The 22,383-nt window shown below is 38.9% G+C and overlaps 1 protein-coding gene across 2 annotated transcripts; it reads right to left on the bottom strand.

Annotated features, from left to right (window-relative positions):
• Window positions 1–4,475: 4,475 nt before the first annotated feature.
• Window positions 4,476–21,980, bottom strand: LOC124140174. Of its 2 annotated transcripts, none has more exons than XR_006861894.1 (2): window positions 16,713–16,820; window positions 4,476–5,065 (listed from the first exon to the last, which is right to left on the bottom strand). XR_006861894.1 is itself a non-coding variant. In XM_046507594.2 (2 exons), the coding sequence occupies exons 1-2, from the start codon at window positions 21,962–21,964 to the stop codon at window positions 4,837–4,839; spliced, it is 462 nt and encodes a 153-aa protein (XP_046363550.1). In that variant the 5' UTR covers window positions 21,965–21,980; the 3' UTR covers window positions 4,476–4,836. The 2 variants fall into 2 exon arrangements, 1 of the variants encoding a protein (XP_046363550.1); XM_046507594.2 differs by lacking the exon at window positions 16,713–16,820 and adding an exon at window positions 21,732–21,980.
• Between the last annotated feature and the right edge of the window lie 403 nt (window positions 21,981–22,383).

The following is a 22,383-nucleotide window of genomic DNA, read 5'->3' as shown; positions in this document are numbered from 1 at the left end:
AGGACTTTTCCCTTAGTATTTGTATCAGTACTCCCCCATAGGGGATTATGACAATTTAAATCGCCAATGATGATATAGGGTTTCGATAGCTGATCGTACAAAGTCTGAACAGCTGATTGACAGATAGTTATGGAAGGTGAAAGTTACAGTGAACACAGTGTAAACACTATGTTCAAAGTAACACGGACAGCAACAACTTGTCGAGCAGTGTTAAGTGTAACAGGGCTATGGATTATGCTCAGTAACTAGTTTTCGAGTCTGAGACTCAACATGTTTGACAAGTTTTGGTTTTAAAGGTGTTACAGACGAAGGTGGCATAGCTGGTTTTTTAATTGCAGCAGCTGGAAGTGGTTGAACAAACTTGACCCATATCAGATCAGTCTGGCAGTCGATAGAGGCAGTAGTGACAGGATGACGAGAGACTGCAGCAGAACAGGTGATGGTGGAAGTGCTTGTAGTGAACCCTTAAACCCTCTTCTTGGCTTCGTGGTACGAGACATTTTGTTCGGTCTTGACTCTCTTGATTGGACTCGCGTTTCCACACAGGGCAGGATTTTGAAAAAAGCCATATAGTTCCCACTGTAGTTTGAATACTAAACATCCTTCCTGCAGTCAGTTGCCTCGTGCTTGTCATTGCAGCGGTAACACACAGAGGAGGCATGGCAGGACTTAGATCCATGTCTTAACGCTTGGCAAGTGTAGCACCGGAGTTGATTGGGCATATACACATCCACTCGGATGTTACAGTAACCAGCTTTAATAGATCGAGGTAAAGTCGTACGGGCAAAGGTGAAGAGGTACGTGTTGGTTGGTTCAACCACACCATCCTTCTTGACCGACTGTTGTTCAAGTCCCTTGACTATATCGTCTTCGGGCATGCCGGACAGGCAGTGAGCTCTGTCACGGACAATGCCCTAACACGAGTTCAGTGACTTGCGCAGTGAGACAACAACCTTGATAATGTCAAACTCATTTAATTTGAGAAGATTGACAGATTGTTGTCTCCGTGCACATTCTACAAGGAGAGAGCCAGAACGAAAATTATTCTGCACCCCTTTTCCCTACCCACCATGGAGCTTTGTGAGGTCGTCCGTTGTCTTGATGGAAATAGACGTTGGCTTGTTGCATAATGGGAAGGACGCGTGGCCGAAGAATCTCATCCGTGTAACGTTGGGTCGTTAAATTCGATTGATATAGATGATCTCTGCAATAAAAAGAAACGCAATCGTGATTTAGATGCATATTATAAATGTCATATATATAATCAACAGATGGTAATCGAGTGTTAAAAATGGGCACACATCATTGCCATTGACCCAGGTCTGTTGATTTCCTTTTTTTGCTGAGTAGTTCTTTATTTATCGATATTGAACATTTAACCTTATCAGTAATGGAAACAAAACAAAAAGTTTGCTGACCACATGACAGCATGTTGCCATTTGGTCTAAAATTTAAGATCACTTGTCCAAAGTTATGTTGAGTATCTATTGTTTTCAAATGTGTTCCAGGGAATCGTTTGTGGACGGATAAAACATTGAAAGTATAAACTGTGCCAGTGTCGTGCCCATCGGTACGTACAGATACACTTGGCACACTGACACAAAGAAATATATACGTCATGTGACATCATTTTACTTTACACTGTACACTTCTCTTTGAGAAACGTATACATGTCAGCAAATGTTAAGCACCACCAAGTTAAAACAATCCTATTTGTTTCAGGAACAGGTTTCACAGTCGTCTAAGGCGCCGCAATTCGCTGTGCAGAATTTCATTCCTAATTCGCCAGATTCGCATCGATAGGTGCGGAAATATGTACGGTATGGTACTTGGTAGCTTGATACTGTGGCATGAATCGTGTGATTATAAAGTTGTGAATGATTTTTGATACAAAAAACAACCGTGGATCCTGATCGCCCGCGTGTAACATCTACATGTGCAGAATACGCAGGTCTCGTTATAATTGAGGCCTGATATATAAAGTGTACAACATTCCAGTAGAAGGCATGGTTCCTATAGCAGTGACTGGAAGATGTTCAGAAGAATTTCATGAACAACATCCATCTAAGCACATCTCACCGCTAGGGTACAATACTTTTGCTATGAAGGCTTTTTTCAATTGGCTTCTCACATGTCTAATTAAATAAAGGTTACGTCCCGGGAGAGCCACATCCCCTAATTAGGAAAACTCCTGGTGGCGCAGGTGCATAATCACATTTCATTGACACAGGATGTGGTTTCCCAGGTATCAGGCAAATTAAACGAGAACAAAGGAGTGCCGGTCGTCTACTTCATTACCGTAATTAACATTGTATAAAATATAGCAATTTACATGCATTTTGAGGTGGTTCATGTACAACGTAAATTGTAATTATTCATATCAATCTTCAGTGGGTTTATTGGTCAGACTGGAGAAATTCGAACACTTGGAGGTACAGAAGGATGGCCGTCCAATCTCAGGAGACTGAATTCTGTGTTCGACTGCTCTCACTCTGGAATAGCTGCACCACCTCGTAAATATTAGGGCGGCTCTTCTCGGCTAGCTGGTTGATCTTGTAGTGCCTTCTTCATTTTATGTATTTGTACTAATGTATTTCTGTATGCCTCGTTAATATCACAAAACGGTACGCATTCACGGCAAATCCATCGGTCGTGGTACCAACAGCAGAATCCCTCGAATTATGTGTTTGGTGTTCCCGGGACTATCTACTATTGAAACGTGGCGTTCCCAGACCGACACCTAAGATAATATTAACATTTGCTCTTCCTATCAGTGCGAATCTATCCTAAAGAAGGTTTGGCTATCCCCACTAAATTTGGTTGGAAATTAAAGGAAGAAGAATCGGTATCCTTTTAAATATTATTGGAACACAAACTAAACAATACGAAAACTGAGCGAGTACTAATCTGCATTATTACGTATCATACAAGTGGATGTTTTACGACACAGTGTAAACGTGAGACCATCGTTCACTTGTCGACATTCCGGTCAAGACGAGTGCGCCTAGTATGATCTCGTTTGGCCTTTTGGGCGTGATTATCGAATACATTTCAGCATCACACGTTTTAAGAAAGTAAATTTATCACAGCACCGTTCTCTTTTACCCCATGTCTTTTGTTGCTTCTACCTGCATGCGACCCGTTATTGATTATACGTGTGGGTTGTCAGTGTTTCATCTGACCTCTAACTGTATCTGCAAATATGTCGAAGGCTCTATCAATATCATGTTGGATTTAGCTGAAGTGTCTAACATATTTATTGCATCACTTAAAATTTCTGAACATGTAACTGACGACAAAAAGTAATTTGGTACATTTGCAGAGTCACCGCACAGCTACATCCTCACTGTTGTCACAAGGTAAGGGAGTTTCAGTACAGACGAGCGTAAATGTATTCCCCAGGTAAGTATAAAGTGGTTGTGTTTCATATAGCCTTTGAGCTGCTTATTACAACACAATCAGTCAAATACACCAACGCGTATAACTCGGAAATCACATAAAAACACCATAATTTTTTTATAAGAGCACAAACAGTAATCGACTACAGATGATCTCCTTGGTGAACATATTGTATGTTTACAATTTTGATTCGCTTTAGTTGATTCTTTATCACCTCCGGACTCCGGGATACTACTTGATGATATTAAGCTGCCTGTTGTCAATGGAGGTTGCTGCCTATGTATATGATCGCGATCTCTTCAGATTAGCAACGTCTTTCTCTACAGTGAATTTTATACGAGAATATACTGGTTGATTGTTTGTTTACATCGTCCAAACCAGAGATATACTCGACAACAAAAGTTCCTGTGACACCAATATTGTGTTTAATAAGTGTATTTTTCAAACAAGTAAAGTTTGGTTTTCAATATTGTAGGACATGTATTGAATCAAGTCACAAAAACGCAACTGCTACAGAAAAGCATGCATTCCATGCACAAGTTGACTTTTATGCAAGCCACATGCAGTTCACTACCCAAGAATGGGTATAAAAAACATGTGCCTTAACGGGATTCCATATCCATTGTTTAGCATCGTGCTGATGCTCAGAAAAACACTGACAACCACTCAGAAAAACAACACAATTACGCAATTATTCAACATTACGAAATGCCACGCCTGTCCGAAAATGTGCGTCTGCGAACCATTGGTATGCTTGAAGCAGGATCGACTCAACGGGATGTTGCAAGACAATTTAACGCCCACAGAAACACCATTTGGTGTTTATGGCAACGTTGGCAACAGACGAATGCAGTCAGAGACCATTCTCGGAGTGGCAGGCCACGCGTAACCAATAAACGACAAGACAACTGGATTCGAACAACACACCTACGAAATCGATTCCAGCTAGCAACAGTGACTGCAAGGTGCAGACAGCGTCTACCCTAGACGGCCATGCAGTGGGCACAAGCTCTACACTATTCACTGACGAGTCTCGTTTTCGCCTCAGCCACAGCGATGGACGGATTCGAGTGTACCGACGTCGAGGAACCCGAAATTGTTTCAGATTTGGTTAAAAACATAACTTTGCGTTAAATCTTATTCAATGACACAGGAATTTTTGTTGTTCAGTATATTTTCGCCACGCACTTTTTCAGTGTCACTGATTAGCACTTAATGCATATGTTCTCTTAATCTTAACTCAAAGATATTTTCAAATCTCTTCTCAAAATACTTTGCTTCTCTGTCGCCCTAAGGACACCATAAATAGTCTTAGTGCGCTAGTGAGCAATGCATGTTCTCATAAGCCTCGTTATCAATATAGATTTACCCATGTGCACATGTACAAGCACGGACACGTTATGATGTGTCCAACAATAGTATATGATGAAACCTGAGCTAAGTCGTTCGAACTTTTCGCATAATATGTGATATAAGAGTCTCTCCCAGTAACACAATGAGAGCAAGACCGAGGCCGACGGCACAAGATGCAAAGGCGCTATAGTAGTCCTGTATATATAGTGCAGACACGCCAACATTCAAAGACTCCTCGTAGCAGGACTCCTGGCTTGGAACCCATGTCCCATACCATTTAGGACTCAGTCCCCTGTCCATCGCAGTTAAAATCCTGAAAGCAAAAGGGTATGTTTGTGGTTATACATAAAACGGTAAAGTGTTTCCTTTGCGTTGTTTTTACTCATTTACTCCATCTGGTATTGATAAAAGCTTCTTTACCAACAGCCACGTCAAATATTAATCATCAAAAGTGCAATTAGTGAAGAACAACCTATGCAATACGGAAATAATAAAAACATATATAAGAACGTCTTGGCTGAAAATGGATGTACTGTGTTTCATATCCATATTCTTTAAAACTGAAACACTTCACAGTCGATAGAAAGTCATCGAGAACAGATGGTCTGGCTCGCTGACTTGGTTGATGCATGTCATCGTACCCCAAATGTGTGCATCGATGCATATGATGTCAGTCACTGGATTTTCTGATCCAAACTCGATTATTTACAGGACGTCGTTATATAGCTGGAATATTCCTGCGGGCAGTGAATTCTCACTCAATAGAAAGCTTTTAAGGGGAAAACCTGTTACATGGATACTTTCTTTTGGTCCCGGCATTCTCAATGTATACTTGTTCATATTAAATATCTGATAAGTAGAATCAATTAAGTAAAAAAGTGCTAATTGCCCTGTTAATCTCTTATCTAGAATGAGTTGACATTGAATTTATAATTATTTGTTGTTAGCATAACAAGTTAATAAACATTAAAGGTGTGTTCTGAAGAAATTATGTTTAAACATATTTAATGTTTATTCAGGATTAAATTTACACACGAAATATAGATTGTAAACCTTATGACTAATATTTAGAGTTTTTGTTGTCTTTCATATCAATGTACGCGAGTGTAACAATGCACACAGAACATTAGGAAGATTATTCAATAATGGCAAGCAAGTCGTAGTTGGCTAAATAAAAAATCTGAAAAGTAGATATTTTTTCCAGGTCTCTCAATTTTCTACTTATCGGAAAGGGGGCACGGGTGGCCCAGTCGTCTAAGACGCCGCGATTCGCTGCGCACAGTAGCGTCCCTTTGGCACGCTAGGAACCTATGATTGTGGATTCGAATCCCGGTTCGCCCCGATTATGTTTGTAGGTTTGTCAGCACCATACCCATGCTCGTGGGTTTCACCGAAGTGGTAAACGTCTGAGACCTGCATCACTTCGGGCTTTCCTCCAACATTAAACTGACACGCCATGACATAACTGGAATAATGTTAAAAGCGGCGTTAAACCCAACTCACTAATTTCACTGTAGTATAAAGCTACTCTGTAACATCACGTTCACACAAACTGTCACACATCGGACATTGTAGAGCGTTAGTTTCTGATACCATCGTTGCATCTTACATTTTAAAAATGACAGACTGCGGTATCGCGTTCCAATCAAAAATGATAGATCTTTACAGAATCTTAAGAACATGTGGTACAGGGTGCCATATATAAGTACGTCGCCCATGAACATGCTAGAGATGAGTCGGGAAAGCAAATAGGCCACTTCCTCCAACCTATGTCATATTACTCATTTAAGGCTTAGACCAAAGTTCCACTGTACGCACGAGCATTTTTGCGAGAAATATTGAGACGTCTGTCACGCCCCTGTAGGGACGGCCCGCGGATAGTTGACTATCACTCATTTGGGGTATCCCAATATTTGTTTTGTTTGTTTGTTGTTTAACGCCGCACTCAGCAATATTCCAGACAATCAAGTGATTGACATCATGAGGATCGATCAACGCAATTGGGATACGATGACATGTATCAAACCAAGTCAGCGAGCCCGACAAGCGTAGTCGCCTTTTACGTCAAGCATGGGTCGCTGAAGACCTGTTCTAGGCCGGATCTTCACGGGTTCCAATATTTGTAGCATGATTTGCAAAACTTAAAAATAAATGCATTGTTCCATGTTCGATTCGAAAGAATGTAACCATACTTCGAGTTACATGTGCAGATAACGACAATTATTTGTGTTCGGAAGTTACGTTTTGTGACCATGAACACACATCTTAAAATTTAATAGATTTGGTCTTTGTCTACCTGCTGTTTCAGTTGGAGAGTTTGGTTAAACGACGTGTCATTTATCCTTGTTCTCATATTGTTTCCCTTCATAATGTAAAGTCATATGGTGTAAGGTGACTGGGGTTTGTTTATTTTCAACTCTACCATAGTTCAATATTTGCCTTGACTATATATCCTGATCCAGACTGAATAGACTTTTGTGTATTATATTTGGAGTTCATAATTCAGATCGTTATAATTTATCGATGAACACCTTGTTAGGCATTTCTGTCTTGGTTTCTTATGGAAATGGTTTTGTCGCTTTTATTTACATGCAGTAAACGCATGGCAGGAGTACTATTGTGTGGCGACTGTCAACAAACTCATACTTTTTGACACAGATTGTTGGAATTGCGAGTGCTGTCGATAAGACAGGACATGCTTACCCTTTTTCACGAACACCTGGTGTCATCACTGCATTTCAGTGATCTGATTTGCCTTTGTCACACTTTATTCATAGATGCAAATTTGAAACAGATAGGACTGTTTCACTGGTCTCTTGTATTTCTAGTTCAGGTAGGTAAGTCAGTGGAAGGGAATATTGGCTATTTGAACCGTTTTTTAATATCTCAGATCATCGATATACCTGAAGCTTTTTAATAAGTTGAACTTGGCCAAAGTTGGCCAAATTCTCTCGTTTCGTATGCGTAGAGTAACAGATCAGCAAGAGAACAAAAGGTGCCCATGGAGATGCATGCTTCTTACCTAAATGAGCTACCCCAAAATGTGCATAAATGTTATCCATGAGAAAATCAAGCATTTCACACATTGTTTTCTCATGTGAGTGAGTGAGTAAGTATGGCTTTACGCCGTTTTTAGCAATACTCCAGCAATTTCAAGGCGGGGGACACCAGAAATAGGCTTCACACTGTGTACTCATGTGGGGAATGACATCTGGACCTTTAGCGTGAAGGGCGAATACTTTAACCACAAGGCTACCCGACTGCCCCATATAACCATATAAAATTCACTATTCATAATGATACATGATAAACAAGGGCTATGTACACCAGCAACCAAAGTTAGGCCACCATACTAGGGACCACGGGGACACACAGTACCTTTGCTACCTGCATGGTACCAGCAGGATTTACACGATCCCTTTTATCACTGTTGATAGTTGATCGGGTTTAGCCGGAGATTAACACAAACAAATATTCTACGATGACATCACTGGTAGACATAGAAATACCTTGAATGACGTGGGCTTACACTCTCAGGGGCACAATCATTTTACGTTACTTTAACCTCCATTAAGGACACAGCCAGTAACAATCTCAGTTAATTCTCATATACTACCAATTTATAAAATACATAACATTCTATATTAAAATGTATCTGATAATTCTATTTCTTTAAAAAAACGATAATTAAATGATCACATATTTGATGTAAAAAAATTCTTTATGAATGAAACTTTGAAATGCTTGACCGTGTTTCTTCAATCACAAGGGAACAGAATGGAGGATATCGATCCTCACCTTTCAATAAATATTCATAAGTATATCTGCTATGGCCAATACGATATCGTCGTAAAATGATTTCTTCAAATCTGTACTGACAAACCAAGTAGGTGTAACCGATGGCTGGTTTGATTTCATGTAACCTATTTATCCCTTTTTGGGTGTCCTACTTATTTGGCATAATATTTCGGTTGTAACCTCAAATAACAGAATTGTAATCACTGTATGTGATCAGATGTTGTGTTACAGATTTGCTAAGTACTGCTTTTGCAGCAGCAGCAGCCATTTTGTTACCTGTTGTGCCCTCATGACTAGGCAACAAATGACGAGATCCTATTGGTCAGTAGCAAGATTATTGTATAGTTAAAATTTATCTAAAATAACTGGATGAGTCGAAGAAACATTAGTCTGTGTCTGAACACAAGAAAGAGAATCAGACACATGATAAACTGTTTACATGCAGACTGTCATTGAACATATACCAAGGCTGTAAGGATATCATTTGCCTCAGCAGTCAAATTGGAGCTATTAGCTGGTATTCCAGGTGAAATAATTTTTCATCCAACGACAGTGGCACTTGCTACTTTGCTACCGTCCTTGAACCAATCAGGAAAGATTGAACGGTGAGTGTCGTATTTATTCCGCAGTTGTGCATATTCCTGCCGATATACTTGTTGATTTGTGTCAGTGTTAGGGAAATGTCTACTGGCCTCACCAACTGCCAGGAAGGAGTCGACAAAAGCCGGTATGGAAAGAAAAGAACTAGGCTGGAATTTCAGGGCTCGATCGTAGCCCGACCAGTGGCGATAACGAGTTATGGAAATCCTATTGATTGATCAGATTCCGCTTCTCATATCACCTGTATTTGGCGGCGCCCAGTCAAGACGATCTCATCGATAATCAAAATGTTTATTATGAGAAAACGAGTCTCACTTCGCGAAATACATCAAATTAGATAAGATTTCGGAAATATCTGTTGACGCCGTGTTTGCCTCACACATGTTTTGCAAAACATGCAATCAACCGAAATCTGCACGGTAGTTAACGGACAGGATGTCGAATTCGTTACGCGATTTTGATTGGATTATGCATAGACTCGTTAGTCCAGCCAAACTATAACTCCATAATGCCAGCCTAGTTCCGCAAGAGTGGAACCTGGACTGTTATAAACAGTTAACTCCCTTGCCTCAAGAATTGCAGTAATATGGGATTTGATCCGAATTCCATGTGGAGGAACCAGCTTTGGTTTCTTCTGAAACATTTTTTTCATAGAGGGGATTAAAAACGCAGCCATAAGCAAGAGTGGAGGGATTGGAACGTGATTGATTAATATGGTGAAGAGACAATTTAGTATGGCGTCAACAGGAGATGTTTAAGGCAGTCAATGATGTTCAAGGATGTTGGGGTTGTCAAAGGTTGTCAGGAGGTGTTCAAAAGTCACCAAAGACAGGAAATAGTCTCAGTCCCTGATGGTGTTTTTTTTTCAAATTACTCTTGCAAGCTACAACAAACAAAATGACGCCACAGTCCAATTTAGAGCGAATTAAAGATCTATATAAGTGAAGAAGGGTTGTCTGATCCCCTCCCCTCTTTGAATTTGAGACTTCGGCTTCGGGCATTTTGTCTTCAGATATTTTAATTTGTGCCAAAAAATTCAAATGGTGGTCGAAAAATAATCAAAAACTTTGGCTTCTTTTACATCTTTGACATAAAAAGAAACAAACGGCCTCTCAAACCAAAGTCATGTAAATCCTTTTAAATACCACGTTTCAATGTTGTATCATTGGCATTTTCAAGGTTGAAAAAGATCGATAAAGCATGCTGCTTATTTCCAATGGAATTGTTTAATGAACTATTCTAAACGAACCAAATGGTCAATAGTATTTCTATTTTTGCGAACACCACATGAATATCAGTAATTAGATCATTGCTTTCTTAATACCACACTAGTCGATTATTGACAATTCCTTCCATGATTTTACAAACGCAGCTAGGTAACGAAATTTATATCGCTATTGATATGGATCCGTATGATCCGGGCTTGATTTTGGTATAGAAACAAGGGCATTGAGCCAGGGAGGAAAGTGTCCCGTTGTCCAAATATCATCAAGAATATTTAAGAATGTTTCAAGACATGAATTGGTTCAGTGTTTTAGGAGCTGGTAGGGTTATTATCAGCTCCTGTTGTGGTATCATGAGCTTGAGCAGTGTTGAGCTCATGCCCGGAAAATACTTCACTGTAATTAATTAATCTTCTTTTTATGTTGATTTTGAAATTTCTGAAACAGGATTATAACTGGATGATGACGATTTTTTAGGTTTGATCCCATTTATTTGCAATGTCATATTTATCAGTTAATATATTATTGCCATCTTTACGATGATGAACGCCAGACATTGTACCTTTGCTTTTGATTTTTGTTGTTGATTTTTTGCATCATGTTCCACAACTAAGTCATAGGTGTATGTGACTCTGATACAAAGTTTGTCCAAGTCTGCCGTCGATTTTGTTTAAGCCTTTACACTATTTAGTTTTGCATTAGTTAGATTATTAACTGTTGCATGTCAGCGAAAATATTCCTCCGCCTTCTTCCTACTCTTAATGGCATGTTTACAATGTTAATTAAATCGTGGTTTACGAATGTGTGGGCGAACAGAGGACTTAGGTATAGCAACATCAGATATATTATTCAAGTGGTCTGACAATAACTGAATGGGATCAAGCACGTGGATAAAAAAGTCAGATTTCAATTCGTCAGTACAAAGTGACTGATATAATGGCCAGTTATCCTTATAAAAATCTCTTTTGTTGGTAGATCATTAGTAGGGTTAATATAGCTGAAAGAAGTGTCGGAAATCGTGGACTGACCATTCAAATTCATTATGTTTTGATCTGAGGAGGATAAATCAAGCGCAGAATAAGTTCCGTAGCAGGATATGAATTTGTGGTTGATGCATCATTTAATATACACAAATTATTATTAGAAATAAGGTCTTCAAGCATTTTCTCCTTTACGTTAGTTCCAGCACTTCTCCACAGAGGGTTATGTTCATTTAAGTCACCGAGTCTAGGGAGCTGGTCAAACAAATCCGACTGCTGCCGAGGGGAAGATGGGGAAATATACTGAACCAAATTAAAAACTTCACACTCGTGCCAAACTTGTTAGCAGTCATTTACAAAAAAAGAAAAACACAAGAAAACAAAAGTCTTTACGGCCATTTGTCATGCCACGCCTTTCAGATGTGCAACGTGAACGGGCCATCCGTAGCTGAAGTCGCAAGGAAGATGGGTTGTAGTCGACGGACTGTTTATGATTTACAGACGCGTCTACAGCAAACGAGTACCACCGCTGATCGCCCTCGGCCAGGTCGACCACGTGTGACGTCACATGCAGAGGATCGTCGGATTGTCTAACGTCACCTCCGTAACCGATTTTCATCACCCAGAAATGAACTGTTAAGGGGTAGACTGAGTGCGCAAACTGTTCGAAACCGTCTGAGAACTCCTCACCTTCAAGCACGACGGCCATACTGCGGGCCGATTCTGACTCAATTACACAGACGTCAATGTCAATTGTGGGCACAGCGACACTTACGATGGATTCAGAGGAATTGGAATCAAGTCGTCTTCAGTGATGAATCCCGATTTAATCTTCGATTTGCTGATGGTAGGGCGAGGGTGTGGAGGCGCCGTCATGAACGTTACGCCCAGTGTTGTGTACAGGAAGTTGACAGATTTCGAGGCGGAAGTGTCATGGTGTGGGGTGCTTTCTGTGGCAATGCACGTTCCAGACTTCTTGTCATCCGTGGCAACCTCAACGCTGCTCCTTACCGCGACCAGGTACTGGCACCAGAACTTCTGCCTGTTATGGCAGCACATGAACCCGGTTTGATCTTCCAACACGGCAATGCCAGACCCCACACAGCAATTTGGACAAGGAATTTCCTTCAGAATGCGGGGGTCAACGTCATGGTCTGGCCGTCAAGGTCTCCCGACCTCAATCCCATCGAACACGTCTGGGATGCTCTTGGCAGAAGTCTGCGCACTCTCCAGAACCAACCACAGAATTTGCAAGATCTTGGCACCATTTTGCAGCAACATTGGCGTCGTCTTCCACATCATGTGTTCACAAGCATCACAAGGTCCATGCGGAGGCGTTGTGTGGCAGTTGTCAACGCACATGGTGGCCATACACGCTACTGAACTTGTGTGCCATCAGATTCTCGTGCTTGGGACTTATGATTTAAACTGTTGATGTTATTACCGAATACCGTAGTTGCTTGGAACAAATTATCAGATTCAGATTCTTTATTACAGTATAAAGGACAAAGGCCCATAATACACGCTTGATTTTATTAACATGTACTGCGCTTACGCTAATATAAAGGCAGATGTTCAATCATATGCAAGAAAATGTGGTTCATGTTTCAACTGTTACCAACAGTTGTTTAACATTGAGACATTATGTTTCATTGAACTATAAATATCACTCATCATTTAAGAATGCAGTTCCGTGTTTATAAACTTTATGTAAATACTGACAAGTATCATGAATAACATAATTATCTGATGACCTAAAACTTTTGCAAAAAAGCGTGGTACATGTTTAACATTATAAATAGTGTGTTTAAATGAACTATAAATATCACTCTTCCTTTGAGAATGCAATTCTGTGTTTATAAACTTTATGTAAATACTGACAAGTATCATGAATAACATTATAATTATCTGATGACATAATACTTATAAACGCCTGTAATGAGGCTGATCTAAAGTGCTCAACAATGTATATACTTCTTAAGGTATCATACTGTTTACACACAAGTAATACATCATGTTCATCTTCAATAGATAAAATACCTTCCTTGAGACAAAAAGGGCACAATCGCATTAAGTATTTAATATTGTTATAACGTCCCGTTTCTATTGCAAGTCCATAATTACCACATCTAAATCTTGACATGGCTGTCCTGATAGATAAAGGTAGATTATAGGATAGATACCATTCAACATTGAGTAATGACTTAAACTGCCTATAATAATATGTCTTTGAAGAACTACCTAGTTCAGCAACCCATTTTTGATGGAGATTATCAAACAATCTCTGCTTGAATGTTAAAATAAATGTATCAATATGACCCACATCCTGTGCAACCCAAACAAATCCAAATCCAAATTGAAACAGAACATGTTTTATATGTGTGACCCAATTTACTCTTCCTGTGATAACATCATGCTATAACATTGAAATGGTTATCTATTGTCATTTAAATTAATTAGTTTAGTCCAAAATTTAACTGCTCTTGTCATATAAATATACTGGAGAGGAATTCTTCCACATTCCCCTAGAACCATATTATTTGTAGTACTTTTACCAACTTTAAGTATCCATTTACATAACTTTATCTGTACACTTTCAACTCTCCTACAGTAATTCACACCCCATATCTCTGCACCATAACAAGGAATGGATACAACTGTAGCATCAAATATTTTAAACAAATCTTTACATGATAAATTACCAAATTTCCTGGAATATGTATAAATAGACAATAAAGCCTTTTGTGCTTGGGCGGTAAGTGAAAGATGTGCCTTACTCCAAACAAGTTTGGACGTAAAAAACAGACCCAGCTGATACCTATATGACGATACAACATCAATCTGTTTTCCCATAAAATACCACTTCTCATATGCTGGCAAAGGGCCTCCATTACGAAAAACCATTATCTTTGTTTTATTCAAATTAACTTTCATACCCGTTACATCGCAAAAGTGTTCCAAGGCATATATCTTTTTGTGTAACTGTAAACACGAATCTGCAATAGATGACACATCGTCAGCAAACATCAAAACAAACATCTCTTTATTTAAGGAAGGTGAAACAAGACACCCCTACCACCAGTTTCTTGCATGAAGAACATTAACTTGTTTATAAAAATAATAAAAAACTGCGGGCTTAAGGTACATCCCTGCCTCGTACCAATGTTACACCTAAAATAATTTGATAAACCACCAGAGAGTCTTACACAAGCACTTAAATTTGAATACATTGAAACTACTATTTTAAAAAATTTGCCACTAGCTCCTACTTCCTTTAAGCTTTTTAACAAAACGTCATGTTTAATCGAATCAAAAGCCTTTGAAAAGTATATAAATAAACAATAAAACCTTCCATTTTTCCTGTGGGCATATTTTTGGGCGACAGATTGCAAACAGAAAATACTATCAATAGTAGAGCTATTAGCTCTGAACCCAAACTGTGCTTCATTAATGACATTATGTTCGTCACACCAAAGCTGCAGTCTGGAGTTACGAGTAGAGCAAAAAACTTTACAAATAATATATATCAAGGAGATTCCACGATAATTACCAATACAGTGTTTTTCTCCTGACTTAAATAAAGGACATATTATACTTTTTCCCCATTCGTTAGGGAATTCACCATTATCAAATATGTTGTTAAACAATAAGACCAACACAGGAATATAATCTGATGATGCCTTCAGAAATTCAGCAGCAAGGCCATGAGGACCAGGGGATTTATTTAATCCAAACTTATCAATATGAAACAAAACTTCCATCATAGTAATAGGGCCATTTAAGTTAAATATAGATGCCTCTTCTATCTCCGTAATACATATGTCATAATCAAAACCCTCTGTGGATATGTTATCTACACACAGAAGGTTACTAAAATGCTGTATCCAATCATAGCTACTAATTTGTTGTGAAATGCTTTCACCATAAGCACCCTGTTTTAGCCTTCTCCAAAATAATTAGCATTGTTTCTACAGTCATGTCATTCTGGTAAACCACAGGAGTCCGTATCTAAAAATAGACGCCCTCATGCATATTCATGACCATCTCCACACGCGAGCTCGCCCTTCGGGCTCGCGTGTGGAGATGGTCATGAATATGCATGAGGGCGTCTATTTTTAGATACGGACTCCTGTGGGTAAACATATCTCTTAAATCTAAATTTAGATTTAAACAAGTTTCGCAACTTTCTAAATTCACTAAAGTCATAACCCTGGTCTTTATGGGCCCGAAGAGCATGATACTTTCTATATTTTAAATCTTCTAAATCGCTTTCCCACAATGGAGGTTGATTATGTATTCTTATAGGGCATCCTTTATATATTCTTTTAAACTGTTCTGCTGAGGACTGATATATCTTGACAATAGAGTCTAAAGCTACTTCTGCATCATTGATAATCTGATCACCCAAAACATCATAAACATCTGATAGGTTTGATATAAAGTTCTCCATAAATACTTGACAATCATTGCAATTCCATATATATCATGGCCACTCACTGACAACATTAGGACCCTTATCAGTATCAGAAAAAACCTTACTTACACAACCTTCATGTTCATTATTAATATCATCCAAGGACATTCGTAACGAGCAGTACAATGGAAAATGATTTGATGCATCACTCATAGCTATACCAAAATCTGATACATTAGAAAAGATAGCTGTTGATGACATCATGTAGTCAACAACACTCTGGCCATTATGTGTAAAACATGTGAAATTACCACATTTGTCATTAAACAATCTGCCATTGAAAAGATGTATACCAAATGTACAACATGTTTCGACCAATGTTTTACCATAGTTATTATGAGAAGTATCTTTATATGATCTAGGCATACAAAAATCGTCAGTTGGGTATCCATCAATGCTATCACCTTTACTAGATACAAAATTAATATTATCATCTGGAATGTAGTCCTGAAAATCCTTTGTTCTGGCATTAAAATCGCCAGCGATATATATATTTTTTTCACTATGGTCACTTACAATAATTTCCAAATACTGTTCAAACACAACCATGCCATCATCGTTGTTGTGATATATAGGGGAATTTTCCGGAGAAATGTATAGGAATATCATAACCGTATCAGAGTTCAATGAAAGTTTAGTGGTTTCTAAAAGGAAAACAACCATGTCATGAAAACCATCATAAATTCTAGATCTATAGTTATGTAAAATCAAATATTCCTTTATAAGAACAGTCACCCCACCACTAGGTCGGCCACGACGTTTAGTTTTTCGGCGTACACTGTTAAAAGATCGAAAACCGGACATGAAGGTTGTGAAATCGTCAGGACTTGTAGCAAAAGATTCACCGAATGCTATTATGTCGTAGTCGTGACAGAAGAGTTTTACCTGTGAATGTTCATTATCGTGTTTCCTTAATCCTTCAATGTTCCATGACAGAATACGAAAGTCAAAAGGGCCATGGCCGTTCCTTCATTTTCTTCGAGTATTGTCCCGTGGAGTTACCTCCCTTAAGCGACCGGATTGATAACCGGGTCAATCCTCACCTGCAGCAGCCTCATCATCAGTAATATCACTTGCAATATCATTAATCTTGTCAACTTTTTTCTTCTCTCTGTCAAACATGAACACATCATTGTCCACAATTAGCTTGTTCACACGCATTTTCGGCTTTTTCCCATCACTCAAAGCAAGACCAAATAATGCAGATAAAGCTCTCCTGTCCTCCCTGATTTTCTGAGGAAAGTCCTCAGATACTCTTTTGTCTGAATCCTTGGGGAATTTTCCACGGCTACGTTTATAAATGTCACTTTTCTCTTTCGGAAACAAAAAGTTTGCCACAATAGGGGACGATTCTCTTCTAGGGTTTAAACGGTGAACCCTTAAAATTGTAATCTCGTCTGCCTTGTCCATATCCAAGTCGTTAGCGAGAAACTCCCGAACTATCTCTTCACTTTTTTCCCACGTCTAACCTTTAGTACCCTTAAGACCTCTGAATACTAAATTATCCCGCCTATTACGACACTCTGAATTTTCTAATTTCCCTTCCAAACGTGAGAGAGAGAGGATTTTAGTTGTCTGTTCTCCTGCATGACATTCTCAGTGCAAGTCGGTCGCCATCTTTTCGATTTTCACATTCAAAGCATCAAACTTACTGTTCGTTTCTCTAACTTCGTTATGAATGTCTTTCAACATTGTGGTGATATCACTTGTCGTGTCTTCTCTTCCATCATTAATTCCGACCGTACCGCTCTCGTTAACAGTAAGAGTTCTCTGGGGTCGTGGTCCCGGGTTCGTCTCGACATCACAGTCGGCAACTAGAAGTACACTGAACAGTAGCAAAAGTCGCAAACTCAAGGAGAGTTTAGTCCTGCACATTGTTATGCCATGGAAAGTAGTTTTGCTCTTATTTGAATCCTGGTCAGATGCACGTGCTTACCTTGGATGGACCACTATACACACTTGCTAAAACAATCCAGTGGAACCGTCCTGAATTATATGATGAACTTCCTTATCATGTTTGGTAGATTTGCATATTGAAATAGTTGCTCTCAGGATATATGTGATATTTGGCTCTATATTGGGCCAGGCTGTCGCCCATCACGGGAGCTCAAACTACCCGCGTCCTCCCGGTACTCGCGCATGCGCACACCACCGTTAATTAAAATCCTTGTTTGGACATTAATGATTAAAAAATTACCTTCTCTGAAACATTTGTCTGTTGTATATCATATATGGGATTACTTTTAAAAATGTGAAGTTTTTAATTTGACTCAGTATATATAAAGTTAGAAGTTTATGTGCAAAGAAAGACTGCTGACTGCAACAGCTTGAAGGTTGCATTTAAGAGGAACAGGACCCTTTTGTGCAAACCTGCCTTGCCAAAATAGAAGCACCACCCGTGGCGTTATCACCTTGAGGTGAAAACGAATGGTATGAACTATATTGACAAATATCAAATTTATTTTCATGTATGTCTCTTGTAAACTAAAAGCTGATGGTTGTGACAATAATTGTAGATCGCTCAAATTGGTCCTGAGTCCTCTGCAATTCCATTGTGTTATATTAATAGAGCTGTTTAAGGCGGTTGAACTGGGGATCTTGAACGTGAGAAAATCCATTCCCATGTGCTGGCTGTGAGGGAGTGACCTCCATATGAAGAGGTCCAAACGAAATATATGAACCGTCACAGGTGTTGCCAAGGTAGAGGGTACTTCTAAATGCAGGAGAGTTTTTCCCTTACGGATCTGTTTTCTCTCTTTTTGTTAGATAGGCATCACCACTGACTATTGCTGGTTTTGGTTCTAGTTCTGATGTTTGATTTGATTTTGTGTCTATGGCTGGTTCTTCTGCCAGCGAGGCAGATGTGATTAAACTGTGTTCATTTTGAGTGATTTGAGTGAGTTCATTGACTCTCATCTGCTGATTCTTCACCCAAAGGATGGCTGTCTGGCATGAGGTTGAAATTTTCAATACAGGAGCTGAAGCAGAAGCAGAAGCAGCAGCTGAAAATTTCGAGTGTTAGGAACTTGATACTGTGTTTGTATTACTGTTTTACCTTCATGGTGGGAGAGGTTATTTGTGATTATGATTTTAGGAATCTTTTATTCCAGTTAAAATGATTCGGGCAGGATTTGGCTGATGCCATATGTTCACGGTTGCAGTTGGAGCATCTGATAGGTACATGTACCTCCACCTCGATGTTGTAACCAGTAACCAGCTTTAGTGGATTTAGGTAATGATGTCAGTGCAAATGTAAAAAGGCAGGTATTAGTTTTGATAATATCCGTTTCTTGTTTGGTTGTAAAACGTCTTGCAGCAGTAACTCCTTGGTATTTCAGTCCATTCACAATTTCTTCCTCCATTACATATGCCCGACAATGAGCTCGGACGATATTTCTGCAAGAGTTTAGTGTCCTGTGCTCTGAAACAGCAACCTGAGAGTTAACAAACTGCTTTAAATCCTAACAGGATAACAGATTTCTATCTCTTTGCACATTCCACAAGTAGCGAACTAGAACGAAGCCGTATAACGTTCTTCTCCTCTCAACAGCCACCTTTGATGCCCATTTTGATGGACTTCCGTCCGAAGTTTGCATAACAAAGAACCATAGACACAAATCTGGAGTTGTTGTAGAGACTTCATCATCAGAACATGTCGAAAGATGTCAACGTTTATTGATCTTGAATAGTAATCTTTGTTTGTAATCTAAACTTATTATTAGTACATTGAAATAGTCAATGATAGGCAACATATAGCCTGCAACCTCGGGGTATCGCGGTACTTGTCATGTACGCTAAACGGAACAAAATGCACTCACTAACCTTTATGTTTATTCGTGTTCTCTGTATCAGATATCATTCATGTTATCAAACAATGCATATTTTACTGATAAAAGTTCATTATTTACATTAGTAGCTCCGAGTAAAAGCTGGGCCTCGCGCTCTGTTTGACAAGGGAGAGAACTCCATCGTATCGCGGTACAGCGAAATGTTGTGTATGGAGGTCCGAATTGGACAAAAAGAGGACATAATTCTACCAACCACTTGGTATGATCATGCCAGACATCAGTGATTTGTCCAGACAAGTGCAAAGACAGCACAAATAAAATTCTAAATGTGTTATCAGCAATAGGTATTCAATGCATATTTACCGAAAAGTAAGAGAAAAATATTTTTATAAGTCAACATCAAAATATTAGAAATGATATTTTAAGATTGTTTAAAAAAAATTGGATGACAATAATTTGTCACAAAATGGAAAATGTTAAAAGTCAACAATAAATATATAAAAAGCACTCCTAGTATGCCCAAAGTATGTATTTATCTTTTGGTTCCTAGTGAAGAACGTATTTCTAAGTTTGGCATTATGGCCCTTATGATCTCCCAATAGATTCTGGGCACAGAGCGGAAAAAATATGGGGACTACGTAACTTCCGTTACCTCATTAGTCGCAATGAATATGCAGATGATCTAGTTCAGGTCGATAGAGAAAGTTTACTTGGGGAACTGCGGGTTATATCGTTGGCCATTGATAGATGGGTGTAAGGCAATATTACAACAGATGCCAGAAAGATGCCAGAATATATCAACGGATTAATAACTCCTTACTTACAGCAGACGGCACATTCCGAGGAAATTGAAATTGTTTACGAAGTGAGCACTTCCCGGTTACTGATTTGCATTAATAGACAGCCGCTAAGAGGCGTGTCCTGCGTGAACTACCGGAAATCACAAATGCCACGGTACCATGGGGTCCGAGTATACTAGTTATAATGAGGAAATATTTACTGACTGCTTTGTACAATCTCCTAGTCGGAGAAGACTGCTCTGTGAGGGTTAAGCTTCACGACATATGCATTTCGGAGGTAGAGACAATGACTGACATGAGTTACAAGTAACAAGTGTCCTTCATGTGGTGGGACAGTAGCTGTGCGCTTTGCAGATAGGGCGAAAGGCCTAGTCAGTAACGAACGAACCTGACGAACAGAACTGTAGGGAATGTGATAGTCATTTGATCTTAACACTTTGTGTAAAGTAGTTAGCGTAGTTACGCTTTGTTTGGTTAAGATCAGAGTAGTCAAGAGTATGTATATACTGGTATTAGGTATTTGAGATCAGATAAGCATGCGAGAGTGTAGTTTATAGTTTATAAATTCTTAAAACACGTGTTGGGTTTTAACTTTGGTATGAGACAGCCACGTTTAGTGACAAATGCCTCATGAATCAAGGAATGGCGTTGTTTCTTGAATATAAAACGTCAACGCCATAGAATAATCGTGCTTGATTATCTGCCGAAGCAGATTCCATTTGACGTAAAAGGCAAAATCGTATGAGATGGTGGTGGGCAAAATTGAAACAGCAAATGTTTTGAAAGAAATTCATACAAGTCCTTGGAGTTTTTGAGAATCAACACAGTCTTAATTCCAATTATCTATGATACTTTTTGTGAATATATGGAAAGGTCGTACTTAGTCGTATTAAGGATGATGGATAATCTTTGAGACAGGAAGTCACTGAGAAAGGAATGTTTGAAAATTGAATATAAATTATGGCAATGCACGAATCACACTTTGGAAACAAAGCAAACGATGCTGATATATATCATAATTGAAATTGTTTCAAACCACATGCTAGCCAGCTTGAAAAAAAACTGTTTCAAGCTAATCAGCATGATAAAGAAGAATACATGGACAGCTGTAGATTTATTTTGTTCTCTGTGATTTTTGCTCCGACACTGTTTGGAAGTGTCTTACTGATGCAGATGCAATTGTAGCATTACATAATGTTGTACCATCGCTGAGTGGAACTTATGTACCAGTAATGAATGTTCCTGCATGTAAACTGACATATGTTTATTGGAAGATGATGATATACCTTAGCCGGAAGGGAAACAAATGTACTTACTCTGAGTAGAAGAGTCTCGCTAGAGGAGAATGCAAAGGAAACGTCATACTGGATACGGTTGGTAGAAAGGCTTCTTTCATCTTAGCAAGACTACATGTACCATTCATGATAACATCAGAAGCCACGTTTGACTGCATGTACGCAAAGTATCCCTCATGCAGTCGTTGCAGCTGGTACACGTAATCAGCATCTCCAGACTTGGGACTAGAATTTTGCGTTTTTTGTATTTTCATCCATAGTTTTTTCAGTGTGTCTTGTTTGGAAGACTGAAACGTAAATTTAACAAATAACTGTCTGCTGCTATTTCATTTTGAAAATTGTCAGTTTCATCACCGGTACAAGGAATCATTTAAATGATAACTTTAAAAACTCTGAAATTGAAAATTCGATGTATGCTACCAATTAAGTGAAATGGATAATGTTTAATAGTTATAATACAAAAGAAGAGCTAAGGATACATATCGATTCCTGTAAAAAAAGGATCTGAAGAAATCAAACTCACATACTTTGATTAGGTTTTTGTATTTACACACCAATACGTACATGTACTTGCATTTCAATGTCTTTATTTGTCAAGAGCACCTGGTCCGTAAATCGTAACATTTATACGACAATAAACTAATGTCCAAAAGAAACGATACCACGTGTTTGA

This window comes from Haliotis rufescens, unplaced genomic scaffold, assembly GCF_023055435.1.
Source record: "Haliotis rufescens isolate VD_foot unplaced genomic scaffold, xgHalRufe1.0.p SCAF_28, whole genome shotgun sequence".
Taxonomy (NCBI): Eukaryota; Metazoa; Mollusca; class Gastropoda; order Lepetellida; family Haliotidae; genus Haliotis; species Haliotis rufescens.
This window is presented reverse-complemented; position numbering and strand designations above follow the sequence as displayed.